This window comes from Haematobia irritans, chromosome 3 (genome assembly GCF_050003625.1).
Source record: "Haematobia irritans isolate KBUSLIRL chromosome 3, ASM5000362v1, whole genome shotgun sequence".
Taxonomy (NCBI): domain Eukaryota; kingdom Metazoa; phylum Arthropoda; class Insecta; order Diptera; family Muscidae; genus Haematobia; species Haematobia irritans.
The window spans coordinates 35,748,307-35,769,565 of NC_134399.1; the positions used below are offsets into that span (position 1 = coordinate 35,748,307).

General features: G+C 34.9%; 1 protein-coding gene across 1 annotated transcript; it reads right to left on the reverse strand.

Annotated features, from left to right (window-relative positions):
* Positions 1-3,261: 3,261 nt before the first annotated feature.
* On the reverse strand, positions 3,262-3,702 carry LOC142230838 (uncharacterized). Its single transcript, XM_075301461.1, has one exon. It carries the CDS (start codon positions 3,700-3,702, stop codon positions 3,262-3,264), a length of 441 nt encoding a protein of 146 aa, XP_075157576.1.
* Positions 3,703-21,259: the final 17,557 nt, after the last annotated feature.

The window sequence follows — 21,259 nt, forward strand, 5'->3', positions numbered from 1 at the left end:
ATAAAATTTTGATAAATTTGACAAAATTTTCTGTAGAAATAAAATTTTGACAAAATTTTCTTTAGAAATAAAATTTTGACAAAATTTCCCTATAGAAATACAATTTTCACAGATTTTTCTATAAAAATAAAATTTTGAGAAAGTTTTCTATAGAAATAAAATTTTAACAAAATTTTCTATAGAAATAAAATTTTGACAAAATTTTCTGTAGAAATAAAATTTTGACAAAATTTTCTATAGAAAAAAAATTTTGACAAATTTTTCTATACAAATAAAATTTTGAGAAACTTTTCTATAATAACAAAATTTTAACAAAAATTTCTATAGAAATAAAATTTTGACAAAATTTTCTATAGAAATAAAATTTTGACAAAATTTTCTATATAAATAAAATCTTGACAAAATTGTCTATAGAACTGAAATAGAAATAAAATGTTGATAAAATTTTCTATAGAAATAAAGTTTTGACAAAAATTTCTATAGAAATAAAATTTTGACAACATTTTCTATAGAAATAAATTTTTGACAAAATTTTTTATAGAAATAAAATTTTCTTTAGAAATAAATTTTTCTTTAGAAATAAAATTTTGAGAAAATTTTCTATAGAAATAAAATTTTGGGAAAATTTTCTATAGACATAAAATTTTCTATAGAAATAAAATGTTGACAAAATTTTTTATAAAAATAAAATTTTCACAAAATCTTCTATAAAAATGAATGTTTGACAAAATTTTCTATTGAAATAAAATTTTGAGAAAATTTTCTATAGACACAAAATTTTGAGAAAATGTTTTATAAAAATTAAATTTTGAAAAAATTTCCTATTGAAATAAAACTTAGACAAAATTTTCTATAGCAATAAAATTATGACAAAATTTTCAATAGAAATCAAATTTTTTTAAAAAATTTTCTATAGAAATAAAATTTTGAAAAAATTTCTATAGAAACAAAATTTAAAAAAAAAATGTAATTTTCTGCAGAAATAAAATTTTGACAAAATTTTCTATAGAAATAAAATGTTGACAAAATTTTCTATATAAATAAAATCTTGAAAAAATATATAAAAACAAAATTTTGAAAAAAATTTCTATAAAAATAAAATTTACACAAAATTTTCTATAGAAAAAAAAATTGACAAACTTTTCTGTAGAAATAAAATTTTGACAAAATTTTCTATAGAAATAAAATTTTGACAAATTTTTCTATAAAAATAAATTTTTGACAAAATTTTCTATAGAAATAAAATTTTAACAAAATTTTCTACAGAAATAAAATTTTGAGGAAATTTTCTTTAGAAATAAAATTTTGACCAAATTTTCTATAGAAATAAAATTATGACAAAATTTTCAATAGAAATAAATTTTTTTTTACAAAATTTTCTATAGAAATAAAATTTTGAAAAAATTTCTATAGAAATAACATTTTGACAAAATTTTCTATGATGATTAGTCGATCTTAGTCGATTATATTCTCATAAGGGCCTTCCCTAATCGGGGCCTCTACTAGCTGTATTTTCACTATTCCCCACACAGCTTTCTTCTTCTTGTTTCGTCTATGGACACAAAACACATGGCTTGCCTTACCATAGATCGCGGAGGGACAAACGCACGGGGTCAGAAAGGCATATAAACATTGAAAATAGTTTTTCTGGGTCAAATTTGTCATTTCACTTGGAAGCATCAAACACTTGCACGTATCCGATTTGAAAATAATCTATAGATGATCATGTTCATGTATAACCATAGAGTATGTATAGGGGGATTGGTGTTGATGTTGGTATTGAAATTGAAATTGGTCTCCTATATAGATTTCGAAATTTTTCAATGTTTCCAAACATAAAAAATCTTGTCCATTCCCTTTACTGGAGGGAGAAATGGTATATCTCGATGTTCTATGCCTAAGATTGCGTTGCATATTTATTTTAGGATGCCATTGTTGATTCCCAAAAGTGAGGGGGTGTTGCAGCATTGCTACGCACACCTTAGCCTAGATTTATGATTTTCAAGATTGCCAAGAACTTGAATTTATTTTCGTTCTAATTTCATAAGAATACGAAAATGAGAATGTCTAGTCGAAAATGTGTTAATATGAAATGTGACCTAAAATTTCCTTATACTAAAAATGGTTTTTGGAAAATTCCATTGAAATTGAAAAATTGAATGGAAATTTTATTACAGTGAGGTAGAAAAGAGAGTTATGGAAATTGCTTAAAAAAATAGAAAATTAAGAAGCTATTATGTTTTGCTTATTATGAAATGAGGACGATGATAGGAATTTAAAAAAGAATCAAAAAGTCGACTCTAGATTTTATTAGCCACTCGAGCAATTGCCCAGGTATGCCCAACGGAGGGAGCCACTAGATGGCTTCCTTCGTGGACATTTTGCCAACTCATCCTCTGCAGCCGTTTTTTCTAATATCCTAATCAATTTGCTTCGCCTTCGTAACATATTCGTAAAGGGTCATTTTCTGTCAGCTATCCTCCCGCGACATAATTTTTTCTAATTATGTTTGATGGTGTTATCGCCCGTCCTGTGCTAGGACGTGCCATCCATTTTTCCATTTTATACCGTAGAATGACGTATGTTAAGTTTGATCTTCTAAATCGCTTTGTTCATATATGCTGTACACCGCGTCACTTCTTTTCGTTCTGCATTAGACTTTTTGTGTCCGCATTGCCCAGGACTGTAAATGAAGAAGCTGATATTGCTTCTGACAGCGACTAAGCAGCTTTTGTGTTAAGGTTATCCAACGTGTAAGATCCCCATATTCCTAGTTCACTATAACAAATGCCGCTACCAGTACCTTCGTCCTTCTCGATCCGTCTGTAATATATTCAGAATTCCGAAAGGTATCATTCTTTCTTTCCACTCTTCCATACTTGGTATAATATATCTCGGCTTATGCTGTCAAACATGCTCAGTCGCCATATGTTAGGTTAGGTTATGGAGGATGAAACCAGCCCGTCGCAAAAAAAGCTGGCTCCCTGTTGATCCATTGTGTTTCCTCATAGTTGTTCATGTTGTTCTTTGTCCTCGTCAATCATTTGAATTTGCAGGCGAGTTGCATGGAAAGAGTTTCCTATGTTTTCCATCCCGAGGCCTTGCTGGACACTGGCACAGAAAATGGTAGGCGTTTTCTGTTGCCTCTGGATCCGGACATCATCTACAAATATCGTCAGTCATTAAGCCAATCCTTACCATGTCTATTGTGTCCCGTTATGATGTCTAACAATGCTCTCAGATCATCTCTGTGAGTCGCCATCAGAAAATCAGATTTCTTAGGCTCTTGTCGTCCCATGTCAGTTTGGTTTGCTCGCAGGTCGCAGAGGAAGCCCAACGTTTCTTCCATAAATCATCATATCTGACATTGTTCCTGTAAGTATATAAAGATAGCGTAATGATGTCGTTCTTTCCGCGTGCGCCTTCTTTAGCCAGCACATCCTCCTCCTTATTTCCCATTATTCCATAATGTCCAGGTACCCAGCACATAGTGATATGCTGTTCGGTGAGAGCTCGAAGCTCTATACGACAGCAGCTGACTACCTTCGACGTTATGTTCGGATTTCCTAAGGCCTTCATTGCTGCCTGACTATCGATGAAGAAGCTGATATCGCTCCTGAATATCGCGCTCATCAACAGTAATTCCGCAGCTTTCGCAATGGGAAATACCTCCGCCTGAAAGATACTGCATCCGCCATCCATCTTGTATGAATCCCTGATCCCCAACTCTTCGCAGTTGATACCACTGTCAGTGCCCTCATCTATTTTCGAGCCATCCGTATAATGATATTCAAATCGCCACAATGTATGCGTCCCTCTCTCCACTCCTCTATACTTGTTATAATCGATCTCAAGTGGCCCTCAAATACATGCTGAGTCGCCATAAAGTTCGTCCTAATATCTCGTCCAACTGAAGCAATGAGTTCCGTGTGTCTGCTTTCCGCGTTTTCGAGCGAGTCTTCAGCCTCTCCGCTGATATGTAGATCAGTCGCTATATATTCCGCCTCTCTATAACGCTCGGCTAAAAGTTACATTACGTCTGCAAACAGTGATCTCCAGTGTATGCAAACCTCTGATGTTTTCTTTATGTGCAAATCGGGTGGGCGTACTCCCATCAGTATCTCTAAAGGGACAGTCGCCGTGGTCCCCCATAGTATTTGTCATATAAATAAGTGCCATTGTAGAGGTACCTATTGAAGTATCTGTGGGCAGATGACATTCGAGGTAGTGATCCCCCTAGGTTAGGTTAGGTGGCAGCCCGTTGTATCAGGCTCACCTAGACTATTCAGTCCATTGCGATACCACATTGGTGAACTTCTCTCTTATCACTGAGTGCTGCCCGATTCCATGTTAAGCTCAATGACAAGGGACCTTCTTTTTATAGCCGAGTCCGAACGGCGTTCCACATTGCAGTGAAACCACTTAGAAAACTTTGAAACCCTCAGAAATGTCACCAGCATTACTGAGGTGAAATAATCCACCGCTGAAAAACTTTTTGGTGTTCGGTCGAAGCAGGAATGGAACCCACGACCTTGTGTATGCAAGGCGGGCATGCTAACCATTGCACCACGGTGGTTCCCGTGGTCCTCCTATGTTTGCCATCAGCCTGCTTTTGGCAGGATATTCCTAAGTATGCTATCTGGCTCCAGAAGAGGGTCTGAATATTTTTTTAACCCCTTACATAACTGATTATACCATAGCAAGATCTGAACTTTAAATTATGAACGTGTCTTTCACAAATACTTGAAATTTTTAAGATACTTTGCTCCCCTCCTCATAAATGCATCCAGGCTCCATACCATATGCAACACTTGACATTGACATTGTGGTTAGAACTATACGACATCGATTGGACAAGTTCACTAAGTGGTCCTAGACTCCAAACAGGTTATTATCTTTAATGCCATCACGTATATGTGGATATAGAAAATATTCCCACATTTGACATTGACATTGCTAAACTCCTTCGCAGCAGTTTAAGAATTGCATGATTGTACAAAGCCCAACCTCTTTGTCTTGACTGCTCAAGCTTAACTTCAAAGTGAGTGTAATGTGCCAACGCAGCAGCACCTTACCATTAGTAATCTGTCCGTCTGTTAGTGTCTGCTCATGCTTTCCAGTCTCTTGCTAGGTGGGAGATTTGTTAACATCATTAAAACAATTACAACTGTTTAATATGTAAATTTATTTCAATTTCATATTTGCAATTAATTGAATGCAGTTTTATTACTGTCTACCCTGGCAAGGGGGTCTAATGTCGTTGATATTTAAAACGAAACAAATAACAGTATTGTTGTAATCCCGATTTATAGCAATTTTAAATACCACACAAAACTAATTGGAAAGAAATCACATTATTCAATGTCTGCTAATGTTATGACTCTTAGCAAACGAACACTCGAAAAAAGCAAACCTTCACATGTCATTCTCTCTTTTAGTTTGTCTAGATACCCGGAATATCATAGGTTAGGTTAGGTTTTAGAGGAAGACATAAATTCTTGAATTGATTTAAATTGACGTCCAATTATACCACTATAGGTCCATTGTGATTCCAGATTGCTTAGAGCCTGAAAGAAAAAGGAACCCAGTAGCTTGTTTCTTCTAAAGAATAATGATGAACACATGCACAGGAAGTGGTACGAGTCTTTCGCAACTTCCGAGTCCAAACACCATTTGTAGATGGCATCATCTTTAAGGCCTATTCTTACCATATGTTTCCCATGTGTGTTATGTCCCGTTACTCTGCCAATTAAAGGCTGCAATTCCTCTCCGCTCATCGCCGTCAGAATTTCACAATTCCTACGGTTCTTTTCGCCCCATATCAACAAGGTTTGCTCGCAACCTTCCGAAGAGACCCAACGTCCTCCCCGTCGTATTTGACATGCATCCTGTAAAGATATATGACGACAGTGGAGAAATGACATTATTCATTCTACGAGCTCTGTCCTTATCCAGCACATCTACTTCTTCATTGTCCATTATTCCATAATGCCCAGATATCCAGCGCAGAGTTACATTATGCTGTTCCGTGAGAACCCAAAGTTCTCTACGACAGCGGCTGACTACCTTAGACATTAGGACCGCATTTTCCAGGGGTGCGGATGAAGAAGCTGATATTGCTTCTGAACAAGGGCCTCATCAACAGCAACTCAGCAGCTTTTGTGCTGAGGCAGAAATTTCCGCCTAAAAGATACTGCAATCGCCATCTAACGCATAAGATTCCATTTTCCTAGTTCTACATCAATAAATGCCACTATCTGGTCCATTTTCGATCCGTCTGTATACATATTTAGAGTTGCGAAAGGTATTCTTCTTTCCTCCCACTCTTCCATACTTGGAACCTTGAAACCTCTCAGAAGTGAACACCCACGGTCGCCTTTATTTTGTCCACATTTGGGAGGTGTCCACTTATGGGGTTAATTTTAATGTGATAACTAGCAAGCGTCTCACGAAAACTGTCCACTTTTGAGTGATGTCCGCTTTTCACGGTGTCCTAGTTTGAGAGGTTTCACTGAATATGTCTTATGGTGATAAACATGCTCAGTCGCCATATAGTCCGTTTCGGCTCGGCAAGAAGTTCTGTACGTCTGCATATAGTGCTCTCCAGTGTATCCAAGTTTTTAAGTCTCATGAGTATCACCTCTGCTATTAAGAGTAAATCGAGTGATCAGTCCCACGAAAGCGGCAGTGGCTGTGATACCCATGAGTGTCGTTCTATTTATTCTCTTAATTTTCAATGCATGTTTTTTTGTGTCTCGCGATTATCCACCAAACGTGGCATCCATATGTGGCCACAGTTCTTATAACCGCACTACAAGGCCAATTAAATAAGGAAGATTGCACTCCCCATTACTTCCCGACCATTTTCTGCCGAGAGTCCAATATCACATAGGTCTTCCTTATGCGGTCTGCGGTATTTTCGATCTAGTTCAGTTAAGAGTCCAAGAGAACTCTCAAGTATCTTGCTTACTTCGAGAGACTCAACTTCGTCCATTGAAATTCCAGATCTTTCTTCTTCTAGTGAATTTCCGTTTTTCCAGGGTTCACAACCAACAGTTCTTATAACCGCAGTGCAAGGCCAATTAAAAAGGGAAGATCGCACTCCCCATTACTTCCCGACCATTTTCTGCCGAGAGTCAAATATCACATAGGTCTTCCTTATGCGGTCTGCAGTATTTTCGATCTAGTTCAGTTAAGAGTCCAAGAGAACTCTCAAGTATCTTGCTTACTTCGAGAGACTCAACTTCGTCCATTGAAATTCCAGATATTTCTTGTTCTAGTGAATTTCCGTTTGACAGGGTTCACAACCAATCCACATACCTTCCATCCAGTTCAGTTAAGGGACTAAAAGAACTCCCAAGTATCTTGCTGATTTCGAGAGACCCAACTTCGTTCATTGAAATTCGGAAGCTTTGTATCCAATGATCGTTTTTCTTCTGGCGAAGAGTACCATTTCCATTTTTCCAGGGTACACAACCAATCCGCATCTCCTGGTCTAGTCCGAAAGATACTGTAAAGCCCCACTCAACAGATACAGGAATTTTCCCAATACCAATATTGCGATGTCATCCGCGTACACCACAACCTTGATGTCTTTGCTGCTCAGCCTATAACCTCGTTTTAGTTACACCAAATTTCATACGTATTACATTTTTGTGCCACCTTTTTGTCAAAAGTTTTGTCACTTATCCCATTTACACTAACTGTTTTTGTGATTTTATCCCTTTTTGCTAAGCGCTAAGATGGGGTATGTCCAGAGTGATCTTGTAGCGATATCTACGCTGGAGTTATGGTGACTGTTAGGTTAGATTAGGTGGCAGCCCGATGTATCAGGCTCACTTAGGCTATTCAGCCCATTGTGATAGCACATTGGTGAACTTCTCTCTTATCACTGAGTGCTGCCCGATTCCATATTAAGCTCAATGACAAGGGACCTCCTTTTTATAGCCGAGTCCGAACGGCGTTCCACATTGCAGTGAAACCACTTTGCGAAGCTTTGAAACCCTCAGAAATGTCACCAGCATTACTGAGGTGGGATAATACACCGCTGAAAAACTTTTTAGTGTTCGGTCGAAGCAGGAATCGAACCCACGACCTTGCAAGGCGGGCATGCTAACCATTGCACCATGGTGACTGTACCTACCTGATTTTAATTGGGCCAAAATTACACTAGTCTGCTTGTAGACCTGCCTAGTATGCTACCTGGTCTAGAGGCTCTCTTTCGCAGCGCTCTCATCTAAATAACGTAGATCAACCCTTACATACCTGGGTGGGGGTAGTTTATCCATCACATGGTGGTCTGGATAATTATTGCGATAAAAATCCAGGAAATGGTGTATTGCGGAGATATGTAGCAAATAAGTAGATGTTAAACAGTGCCAGAGTTATCACCCTACATTGGGGAAGTCCCTGTTTCACTCTACGGGGTATTGACTTCTTTTCTCTAAATTCCATAAACGACTAGCGTCAGACCGATGATTTAGAACACAATGCTGGGTTCCTCCCGATAGGGACGTGTTCTCGATGTCCTCGAATAGTCTGGCATGGCTGAGCGTATGGAATGCCTTCGATAGGACCGTCCCGTGATACGGTTGAAATGGCATGCAAAGCTGTGGTGAAGCTATGCACTTTATGTAATCCCTGTTGACGGTTAGCAGCTGGAAAATTCTCCACATGCTTGGGAAAAGGAGTAGTGCCTCATGTGTCTTGGCCACTGGCGAGAGAATAGAAATCGGTCTGTATGATTTACCCTTTCTCTAGACTTTTGCGCGACTTCAGTAGTGGAATCACTCTACCCATTTTACAGACATCAGGTATAATGCGAGCGATTCCAAGTACTTCCCAGATGCTTCAGGTTTAGCATAGAGATTCCGTCGGGGCCCAGAGCCTTGAATGGTAAATGTATGCCTGCACATAGTGCTCTCCAGAGTATCCAAGTTTTTAAGTCTCATGAGTGTCACCTCTGCTATTAAGAGCATATCGAGTGGACATTCTCCCATTAGTCCCACGAAAGCGGCAGTGGCTGTGATACCCATGAGTGTAGTTCTATTTATCCTCTTAATTTTCAATGCATGTTTTTTTTTGTGTCACTCGATTATCCACCAAACGTGGAATCCAATTAAAAAGGGAAGATCTCACTCCCCATTACTTCCCGACCATTTTCTGCCCAGGATCCAATATGGTTTCGCTCTGTTGATGACATTGGTGACTTCGGCTGTGGTAAACTGCGGTGTATCGCTGGCTCGTAGACAACGAATCCGATTAAATAAAATGCCCCCCTTTTCACTGTAAAGGGTGATACGGTCAAAATTTGGTCAACATAAACTTGACGTATTTCTTTCAATTTCAAATCAAATCCGAGCTACTCGCACGCAAAGCTGGCAAAATCGCTAAAAGTTGCCAAATCAACCTTTACAAATGTAATTAAAGTGCTTGGGGAACGTTTGCCGACAGCCAGGAAGTCTGGATCGGGGGGAAATCGAAAACCGGAAGCCGCTGAGACGCCAAAGAGAGTTGCCGGTAGTTTCAAGCGAAACCCTAACCTCTCTCTCCGAGATGCCGCAAATAAGCTGGGTGTATCGTCTACAACCGTGCATCGAGCCAAAAAACGAGCCGGACTATCGACTTACAAGAAGGTAGTGATTCCAAATCGCGATTATAAACAAAATACGACGGCCAAAGCGCGATCCCGGAGGCTGTACACAACGATGCTGACGAAGTTTGACTGCGTGGAAATGGACGACGAAACCTACGTCAAAGCCGACTACAAGCAGCTTCCGGGACAGGAGTTTTATACTGCAAAAGGAAGGGGAAAGGTAGCAGATATTTTCAAGCACATAAAACTGTCAAAGTTCGCAAAGAAATATCTGGTTTGGCAAGCCTTCTGTACCTGTGGCTTGAAAAGCAACATTTTCATAGCTTCCGGGACTGTCAACCAAGAAATTTACGTGAAAGAGTGTTTGAATAAACGTCTGCTGCCTTTCCTGAAGAAACTCGGGTGTTCCGTACTGTTTTGGCCGGATTTGGCATCCTGCCATTACAGTAAAAAGGCCATGGAGTGGTACGCCGCCAACAACGTGCAGGTGGTTCCCAAGGACATGAACCCTCCCAACACGCCAGAGCTCCGCCCAATTGCGAAATACTGGGCTATTGTCAAGCGGAACCTAAAGAAGACCAAAAAACCGCTAAGGACGAGCAGCAGTTCAAGGCAAACTGGCTTTCTGCGGCGAAGAAGGTGGACAAGGTGGCTGTACAAAATCTGATGGCAGGTGTCAAGCGTGAGGCCCGGCAATTCGGATTTGGAAAAGCGAAAGTCTAACTGAATATTTTTCCTGAATTTTATACTAATTGAACTTGAAAAAGAAATTTAATTTGATTTTTTAAATAAACGATTTCACCGATTTACACGCGTTTTCCCTTGACCAAATTTTGACCGTATCACCCTTTATCACTCTCGAGATTATAGAGAAACTGTCGGTTGAAAAATCTCGGACATCTCCTCGAATCACTTACCGTCACGTCGCCAAAGGTGACAGAAATCCCATCATCCCTTGTAACGGCGTTCGCGAGGTGTCTCACTGTTGATCACGACTTACCTGTCCTTGTACCTAAGTTACAATACTTCATTTTGTTCAAAAGCCGAAATATCGGAAACAATATTAAATTTTAGAATCTCTTTTGATTCATTCGAATCGACCATCTTGGGCACTAATTATGGCCTTCAACCTATCGAAGGCTTGTAGGATCTGTGGATCAAATTTCTGATTTTTCGATTGTCACCTTAGTACATCAATGAATTTAAGTCGTAATCATCAGTACCATTTTCCATTTTCAATTTTTTTTTTGAGTGTATAAATCTCTTCCACTCCCTGCTAATTGATTTTACATCACTACATTTTTTCCGCATAACTTGCAGTAAATGCGAAATCATAGCAACAATGAAAAAAAACAAATTCCAGCAACTGAGACCACTTGTAGTTTCTTTTATTAATACAAACAATTTGCGTTTTAACTTTGACATTGAAATTGCTAATAAAGTACTTATGATTTATGGCAAATTAATTAGAAATGAGAGAAAAAAGACAAACGCGAAGCAATGCGACGAAAATTGAGAAGGAAATCAAGGTATGTGCCGATTTATACGAATTATGGATACTCTATGAGGAAAAAATAAAACATAATGAAAATAAAACATAACTTCTATAGTGACGGAAACATATAAGATTACTAGCAAATAGAAGTATTTAATCATTATATTGCAAAAGTTTGCGACATGCCAACCCTGGTGGTGACAGAGGAACACTCCCTATTTAGATAAGAAGAGCTATCCTGGTCGTACACTTCCACATAGCTCTCTGGTTAATTTCTACATTTGCCTGATAATGTCTCACACGATTTTTGAAGATATATCATTGGCTCATATAGTCTGATAGACTATATGAGTAACCTACCTTACTGTAGGTTATAAAAATTGAAAAAAAAATTATAATAATAGCAAATCGTCTGAGTATGTGGAAATAAAACCACAAAAACAAATCACTGCGAAAAAATCATACTTGCTAGTGGAAAGCAATTAAAAGTCATGAATTCTTAGGTAAATGAAATATTTATAGTCATAATTCTACATACTCGTATTTGCTTAAAGCTACAATATGAGGCTTACATAGAATTTACTTTAAATATATTATTCAATAGTTTGTCTATAAATTGAGGCGACACATAAATCACATATTCATATTTTAATTATACCCTAAACAACATAATGGTCAGGGTATAATAAGTTTGATCGGCCAAAAAATGTGGCTACCAGAAATATTGATTTTAGACCCCATAAAATATATACCGATCGACTCAGAATCACCTCCTGATTCGATCTAGCGCTTGGTGTCCGTCTGTCCATGTTTTTTTTTTTTTTTTGTTCCGGTCGCAATTATTAACCGATTTGGATGAAATTTGGTACAGGGTGTTTTTTGGGCACAAGGACGAACGCTATTGGAATTTGGAAGAAATCGGATCAAATTTAGATATAGCTCCCATATATATGTATCGCCCGATTTCGACAAATGGAGTCACGTTGCGCTCTTTTTCAAACGGATCGTCACCAAATTTGGCAAAAGATAGTCTTTTCCATCGCCCTTCAAGTCTGCAAAATTTCATCGAAATCGGTTCAGATTTAGATATAGCACCCAAATATATGTATCGCCCGATTTTCCCAAATTTGGCCATAAAAACCTTATTTATTAAACGATCTTACTCAAACTTGGCTTACTCTAATCTTTTATGGTACTGACAATATATGCCAAAAATAATCGAAATCGGTTCAGATTTAGCTATAGCTCCCATATATATGTATCGCCCGATTTTCCCAAATTTGGCCATAAAAACCTTATTTATTAAAAGATCTTACTCAAACTTGGCTTACTCTAATCTTTTATGGTACTGACAATATATGCCAAAAATAATCGAAATCGGTTCAGATTTAGCTATAGCTCCCACATATATGTATCGCCCGATTTTCCCAAATTTGGCCATAAAAACTTTATTTATTAAGCGATCTTACTCAAACTTGGCTTACACTAATCTTCTATAGCACTAACTATATGTGCAACAAATCATCGAAATCGGTTCAGATTTAGCTATAGCTCCCATATATATGTATCGCCCGATTTTTCCAAATTTGGCCATAAAAACCTTATTTAAAAAAAGATCTTACTCAAACTTGGCTTACTCTAATCTTTTATGGTACTGACAATATATGCCAAAAATAATCGAAATCGGTTCAGATTTAGCTATAGCTCCCACATATATGTATCGCCCGATTTTCCCAAATTTGGCCATAAAAACCTTATTTATTAAGCGATCTTACTCAAACTTGGCTTACTCTAATCTTTTATGGTACTGGCAATATGTGCCAAAAATAATCGAAATCGGTTCAGATTTAGATATAGCTCCCATATATATGTATCGCCAGATTTTCCCAAATTTGGCCACAAAACCTTTATTTATCAACCGATAGTGTTCAATGTTGGCTAAATGTAATCTTATATAGCTCTAACTGTATGTGCAACAAATCATCGAAATCGGTTCAGATTTAGCTATAGCTCCCATATATATGTATCGCCCGATTTTCCCAAATTTGGCCATAAAAACCTTATTTATTAAAAGACCTTACTCAAACTTGGCTTACTCTAATCTTTTATGGTACTGACAATATATGCCAAAAATAATCGAAATCGGTTCAGATTTAGCTATAGCTCCCACATATATGTATCGCGCGATTTCCCCAAATTTGGCCATAAAAACCTTATTTATTAAGCGATCTTACTCAAACTTGGCTTACTCTAATCTTTTATGGTACTGGCAATATGTGCCAAAAATAATCGAAATCGGTTCAGATTTAGATATAGCTCCCATATATATGTATCGCCCGATTTTGCCAAATTTGGCCGTAAAACCCTTATTTATCAACCGATAGTGTTCAATATTGGCTAAATGTAATCTTATATAGCTCTAACTGTATGTGCGAAATTTCATCGAAATCGGATCAGATTTAGATATAGCTCCCATATATATGTATCGCCCGATTTTGAAAAATTTGCCCCTAATAACCTTATTTTTGACCATAGGGGCCTCATTTACTATCTGATCGTACTCAAATTTTACACAAAGTGACCTTCTGTGGTATCAGTCATACCTGCAAAATATTATACAAATTGGTTCAGATTTAGATATAGGTCCTATATATATGCATCGCTCGATTTTGTCATATTTGGCCATAATTCTCTTATTTAATAACCTATGTTATTCAAATTTCAAATTTTGATGTACTAGCTGATCGTATTTAGTCTTACATGTAGCTCTTACATAAATCTATTGCCCTATTTGCAGAAATTTGGATTTATTACCCACAACTAATTGACCGATTTCCTCTTTTTATACCCTGCGCCACACTGTGGAACAGGGTATTATAAGTTAGTGCATATGTTTGTAACACCCAGAAGGAGACGAGATAGACACATGGCGTCTTTGGCAATAATGCTCAGGGTGGGTCCCTGAGTCGATATAACCATGTCCGTCTGTCCGTCCGTCCGTCCTCCGTCCGTCCGTCCGTCTGTCTATGAACACATTTTTGTGATCAAAGTCTAGGTCGCAATTTAAGTCCAATCGCTTTCAAATTTGGCACATGTTCCTAATGTGGGTCAGAATAGAACCCTATTGAAATCGATTCAGATTTAGATATAGCTCCCATATATATCTTTCGCCCGATATGCACTAATATGGACCAAGCAGCCAGAGTTTTATACCGATTTGCTTGAAATTTTGTACAAACATAACACTTAGTCGTATAGTCAAGTATGCCAAATTTGGTTGACATCGGTTCAGATTTAGATATAGCTCCCATATATATGTTTTTCTGATTTTGACAAAAATGGTCAAAATACCAACATTTTCCTTGTTAAATCGCCACTGCTTAGTCGAAAAGTTCTAAAAAGGACTCTAATTTTCCTAAACTTCCAATACATATATATATCGAGCGATAAATCATAAATAAACTTTTGCGAAATTTCCTTAAAATTGCTTCAGATTTAAATGTTTCCCATATTTTTTTACTAAAATTGTGTTCCACCCTAGTGCATTAGCCAACTTAAATTTTGAGTGTATAGATTTTGTAAAAGTCTATCAAATTCTGTCCAAATCGAGTGATATTTAAATGTATGTATTTGGGACAAACCTTCATATATAGCACCCAACACATTTGACGGATGTGATATGGTACCGAAAATTTAGATCTATAAAGTGGTGGTCGGCCCCGCCTGACTTTAGACTTTACTTACTTGTTTTTTACTAACATAGTGTACCATCCCAGGGCATTAGCCGACTTAAATTTTAAGTCTATAGATTATAAATTTTGTTCAGATGGAGTCAGATTTAAATGTATGTATTTGGGACTAAAACCTTTATATATATATATATATATATATATATATATATAGCACCCAACACATTCGACGGATTTGATATCGAAAATGTGGATTTACAAAGTGGTGCAGGGTATAATATAGTCGGCCCGCCCGACTTTAGACTTTCCTTACTTGGTTTTTACCAACATTGTGTTCCAACCTAGTGCATTAGCCGACTTAAATTTTAAGTCTATAGATTTTGTAGAAGTCTATAAAACTCTGTCCAAATCGAGTGATATTTAACTGTATGTATTTGGGACAAACCTTTATAGCACCCAACACATTTGACGAATGCGATATGGTATCGAAAATTTAGATCTACAAAGTGGTGTAATATAGTCGACCCCGCCCGACTTTAGACTTTCCTTGCTTGTTTTAAATTATTTTTAATTAAAAAAAATATTTTTTTTTTAATTTATTTTTTATTTTTTAATAAAAAAAATATTTTTTATTTATTTTTTTTTAATCTTTTAAAAAAAAATATTTTTTTTAATTTAATAAAATATATTTTTTTTTATTTTCTTAATTAAAACAAATATATTTTTTTATTTTCTTAATTAAAAAAATATTTTTTAATAAAACAAAACTATATTTTTTTAATTAAAAAATATATTTTTTTATTTTCTAATTAAAAAAATATATTTTTTTAAATTTTCTTTATTGTTCAAAGCGTAGACAATTTGAACAAATCCATACTGATACCAAAATATGCGACATTTGTTGCTTTTTAAAAAATATATGTATTACACATCAGCTACCCTGTAAACACAAGTTAATCACACGATATTCACATTGTTCCGTATTCATTACCAATAAAAGCTTTCTGTTGACATTTCTGTCGGTGTGATATGGCCAATTGTAACAACAAAGTGTGGTCAATTGTAATGGCCGTAAAATACGATCATTTAATGCATAGAGGAATTCCAATTAAAATCTTGCTTTTATTTATTGCAATAAAAACTGCAACAAATTATTGCGCTTTTTTGCATTTTAAACTAATTAAATTAACGGAATTCATTGGCAGCTGATTGTAAATTATTTGAGACTAAATAAGAAGAGCTAATGTCGAGACTTTTTTATAATTAGGAAAAGTTTGAGTTTTCGACTTTTTTAAAATTTGGAAAAAAGGATTTTTTTATAATTTCAAAAAAATCCACTTTGGGAAAGTCAACTTTGCGACCTTTAAATTTTTTTTTAATTGAACTTTTCGAGTTGTTCACCTTTTCCGATTGCAGAAAGTTTTTAACGTAGATAAGTAGAATTTGAATATTATAATAAATGGTTTTGGAAATTTAGATTTTTTTACAAAAAAAATATTTCTGTATCCCACTAGGGACCCTTTGTTATCAAAAAAAAATTTTGTTTTTCTCAAAAATGTAGTATTTCAAAAAACCTCCCTGTTGGTTCTAATGGACTGACCCAGCAAACAAATTTGGAAATTCTTCTAAAAGCACAACTTTAAAAGCTTTTTCAAAAATGTCCTCCCACTTTATTTTAACTACACAGGAAGTTCTTTTAATTTAATTTTTTTTACAACTTAATTTTGTCATCTTTTTAGTGGGTAATTTTATTATTTTAGGTTAAAAAAATGGTACAAATTATTTAAATTTTATCGAAAAAACTGCTAAATCTATTCTAGAAAAATTGCAAAAAAAATATTAGAAGTTAATCGTTTCAGACAAGCGTTTTGAAATTTGAAAACGACGATCTGAAAAAGACGACTGTTTGGTAAAAATCGACATTTTGATCTTTAGACTTTTTAAACTTTAGAAATGCAAAATATTCGAGTTTTCCGTTTTTTTTTTTCAAAATTTAGGCAAAGTTAGTCGACTTTGTTTACATATGAAAAAGTAGACATTTTCGACCTTAAGACTTTTTCTTTGGAAAAGTTTTTGTCCTTTTCAAAATTTTTAATAAGAATTAAAAAAAAAATTGAAACTTTTTGAAAACTTTAAAAAGTACTCTTTTCGAATTTCCCATTCTTCAAACTTTGCAAAGTTTGTCAACTTTTTCTACATTTGAAAAGGTAGACATTTCGACCTTTAGACTTTTTTCAAAATTTGGAAAATTCGTTTTTTTTTTTTAATTTGGAAAAGTTTTTGACTTTTTAAAAATTGTAAATGTCGACTTTTTAAACGTTAGAAGTTTTAGAAAATTTAAAACATAACTTTTTAAAAACTTTTAAAAGTAAAAATTCGGGTTTCGGATTTTTTCAAAATTTGAAAAAGGAGATTTTTGGACTTAAAGAAAAAGTTGACTTGAAATTTGGAATAGTTGATTTTTGGCTTTCGACCTTTTCAAAAACTTGCAAATGGCGAATTTGAATTTTTTTTAAATTTTGTAGAATCCCAAAATTTTGGATTCTACAAAGTTTATAAATATCGACATTTCGATATTTAAATTTGAAAAAGTCAAACTTTTAACTTTTTTTAAAATATTCAAAGGTAGAATTTTGGTTCTTTAAGCTCCTTCAAAATTTAGAAAAATCTCGATTCTTTTAAAAGTTAAAAATACGACCTTTCGATTTTTCATTTTTGTTTTCATTGTAGAATTTGGAAATGTCGACTGTTCGGGCTTTCTATTTTCCTTTTTTTGTTCTTTTAATTTGGAAAAATCGACTTTTCGATTATTTTAAAAATTTGGAAAAGTCAATTTCTCGAATACAGCAATCCCTCGATTTACGTCGCCTCGGTCTACGTTGTTTCGATTTACGTCGTCAATTTTTTTTTTGTTCCATCCAACTTCCATTTACATCGTCATTCGATTTCCGTCGTCGATTTCTTTTTGCCAAATTTATGAGAAACGCCTTCCATAATTGAAATAAGTACCAACGACATCGAAACATTTATTTCTGAAATTCTTACCGAAAATTCGTCAAATTCTGAATTACCTTTATTTTTGAAATTTTTTATTATGTATGTTATACACATAATTAAATGTATATACATAATTAAATGGTCTTAGGAGTAAGTATGAGCAATTTTAAATTCGTTTTACGTCGTTTCGATTAACGTCGTCAAATTCCCGAACCAATCACGACGTAAATCGAGGGATTACTGTATTAGATTTTTTAAATTTTAAAATATCTAATTTTTCAAAATTTGCAAAATTCGACTATTCAAGCATTTTTAGCTTTAGTTAATTTGAAATATTTGACTGTTTTCTAAATTTGGAAAAATTGACTTTTTTAAATTTGAAAACGTCGACTTTTTGACTATTTAAAATATTGAAAAGTCGACTTTTTGATCTTTACAAAAATTTAAATTAAAATTTTTTTAATTTTCAAATATCTACTTTTGCAAATTTTGCAAAAGCCTTTTTAAGCTTTTGTTAATTTTGAAAGTTTGAATATTTTAAATTTGAAAAATTTTACTGTTTTCGAAATTTGGAAAAATTGACGTTTTGTCTTTTTCAAAATATTGAAAAGTCGACTTTACATTCCTATAAAATTTAGAAAAATCGTCTTTACGACCCTTCGATTCTTTTAAAAGTTAAAAAATCGACTTTTCGTCCGTCCGTCCGTCCGTCTGTTGAAATCACGCTAACTTCCGAACGAAACAAGCTATCGACTTGAAACTTGGCACAAGTAGTTGTTATCGATGTAGGTATTTGTATTGAAAATGGGCCATATCGGTCCACTTTTACGTATAGCCCCCATATAAAGGGACCCTCAGATTTGGATTGTGGAGCCTCTAAGAGAAGCATATTTCATCCGATCCGGCTGAAATTTGGTACATGGTGTTGGTATGTGGTCTCTAACAATCAAGCAAAAATTGGTCCACATCGGTCCATAATTATATATAGCCCCCATATAAACCGATCCCCAGATTTGGCTTGCGGAGCCTCAAAGAGAAGCAAATTTCATCCGATCCGGCTGAAATTTGGTACATGATGTTGGTATATGGTCTCTAACAACCATGCAAAAATTGGTCCATATCGGTCCTTAATTATATATAGCCCCCATATAAACCGATCCCCAGATTTGGCTTGTGGAGCCTCTAAGAGAAGCATATTTCATCCGATCCGGCTGAAATTTGGTACATGGTGTTGGTATATGGTCTCTAACAACCATGCAAAAATTGGTCCACATCGGTCCATAATTATATATAGACCCCATATAAACCGATTTCCAGATTTGGCTTGCGAAGCCTCAAAGAGGAGCAAATTGCATCCGATCCGGTTGTAATTTGGAACATGGTGTTAGTACACGCAGAGAAGAAAAATGATTGCCACAATCATATTCGAAGAGCAAAATAATATGATAGCAGCTATTTTTGCGGCGACCATGTAACATTGTAACCTGCAACCATGTTGGCTCAGTGAACACGGTTCTAAGAAAAATACAATTGTCCTCATCTAAAATGTTATTATATTGATAAAAAGAATTTTGATTCCATTAAAAGACAATGGTCACGATCTAAAATGTTATGTTATTCGTCAAGAATGTTTTTCTTCTAGTTAAAAGAACATGGTCACAACCTAAAATGTTTTGATTTTTATGAAAAAACTTTTTTCGTCGTCGAAAAAAGGACGCCACTTGAGAAAAGAAAACACAAAATTAACTTTATTTATTTGTTTTTATTTATTTATAAACTAATTCATTGTTTATTTGTATTTATAATGTCGTGCAAGCAAACTTCACATATTTTTACACACTCTAGTTTGGTTCAATTTCAACAATAAGTAATCATTCCATATTTACTTCGTGCCCATCAAATGTACAAACGCAGACATCATGTAACTGCAAATAAAAATAAATTATACCATATATCAAAATGCAGAACAAAAACCAGGTATATTTTTTTCAATTACACTTTCCTTTTTTGTATTCACATAAAACCACGTGCCATTTCTGAATAAATAAATTAACACAAAACACAATAATTCCGTATTCTCCGTCCATTCCAAGAAACAATCAACACACGACTGACGCGCAAAATGAAAATCGTGTGTACCTGCTCAATGTTTTTATAAAATTCTTGTCGCTGCAAAAAAATTAAAAAATTAAATGGTCACGAAAACAATGTACATGGTCTTTATGGCCATGTAATAGTTGTAGACATGTCTATACGTAAACTATAAAAATATTTTTTTCTCTGCAAAAAATGCAAAAAATTGAATGGTCAGATACATGATTTTCCTGACCATATAATGGTCTCAAATTCTATCATTTAAATAATAGAACATGTTTGCGGCATTTGAGAACCATTTAAATGCTTATTGCCAACATATATTTTTCTCCGCTCGAAAATTATTTTTACAAAGACAAAATACATGGTTTTCGCGACAATTACATACTCTAAATAAGCATTAAATGGATGCGGCAACCATGTCCAAACATGTTTTTTCTGTGCGTGTATATGATCTTTAACAACCGTGCCAGAATTGGTCCATATCGGTCCATAATTATATATAGCCCCCATATAAAACGTTCTCCAGATTTGACCTCCGGAGCCTCTTGGAGGAGCAAAATTCATCCGATCCGGTTCAAATTAGGAACGTGGTGTTAGTATATGGTCGCTAATAACCATACCAAAATTGGCCCAATCACACAAAAATTGGTCCATATCGGTTCATAATCATGGTTGCCACTAGAGCCAAAAATAATCAACCAAAATTTTATTTCTATAGAAAATTTTGTCAAAATTTTGAGAAAGATTTTCAAAATTTTATATCTATAGAAAATTTTGTTCAAATTTTATTCGGTTCATAATCATGGTTGCCACTCGAGCCAAAAATAATCTACCAAGATTTTATTTCTATACAATATTTTTTTTCAAAAGTTTATTTTTATAGAAAATTTTGTCAAAATTTTTATTTCTGTAGAAAATTTTGTGAAAATTTTATTTCTATAGAAAATTTTGTTAAAATTTTATTTCTGTAGAAAATTTTGTCAAAATGTTATGTCTACTTTGTCAAACTGAATTTATACGTATTGGATCGATCTTTTTTGATTTAATATATACCACGTATGGACTTACATACAATTTAGAAGGTGGTTTTAGGAGGTTTTAAGATACCTTGGCATCGGCAAGCGTTACCGCAACTTAAGTAATTCGATTGTGGATGACAGTGTTTAGAAGAAGTTTCTACGCAATCCATGATGGAGGGTACATAAGCTTCGGCCTGGCCGAACTTACGGCCATATATACTTGTTTAAATTTGGAAATGTCAAATGTTCGATTTTTTTTTTTAAATTTTGTTGGATAAAAACGATTTTTCGATTTTTTAAAAAGTGGCCCTTTTTTAAATTTTGAAAAGTCGTTCAGACGTTTTTAGAAATTGGAAACGCCTAATTT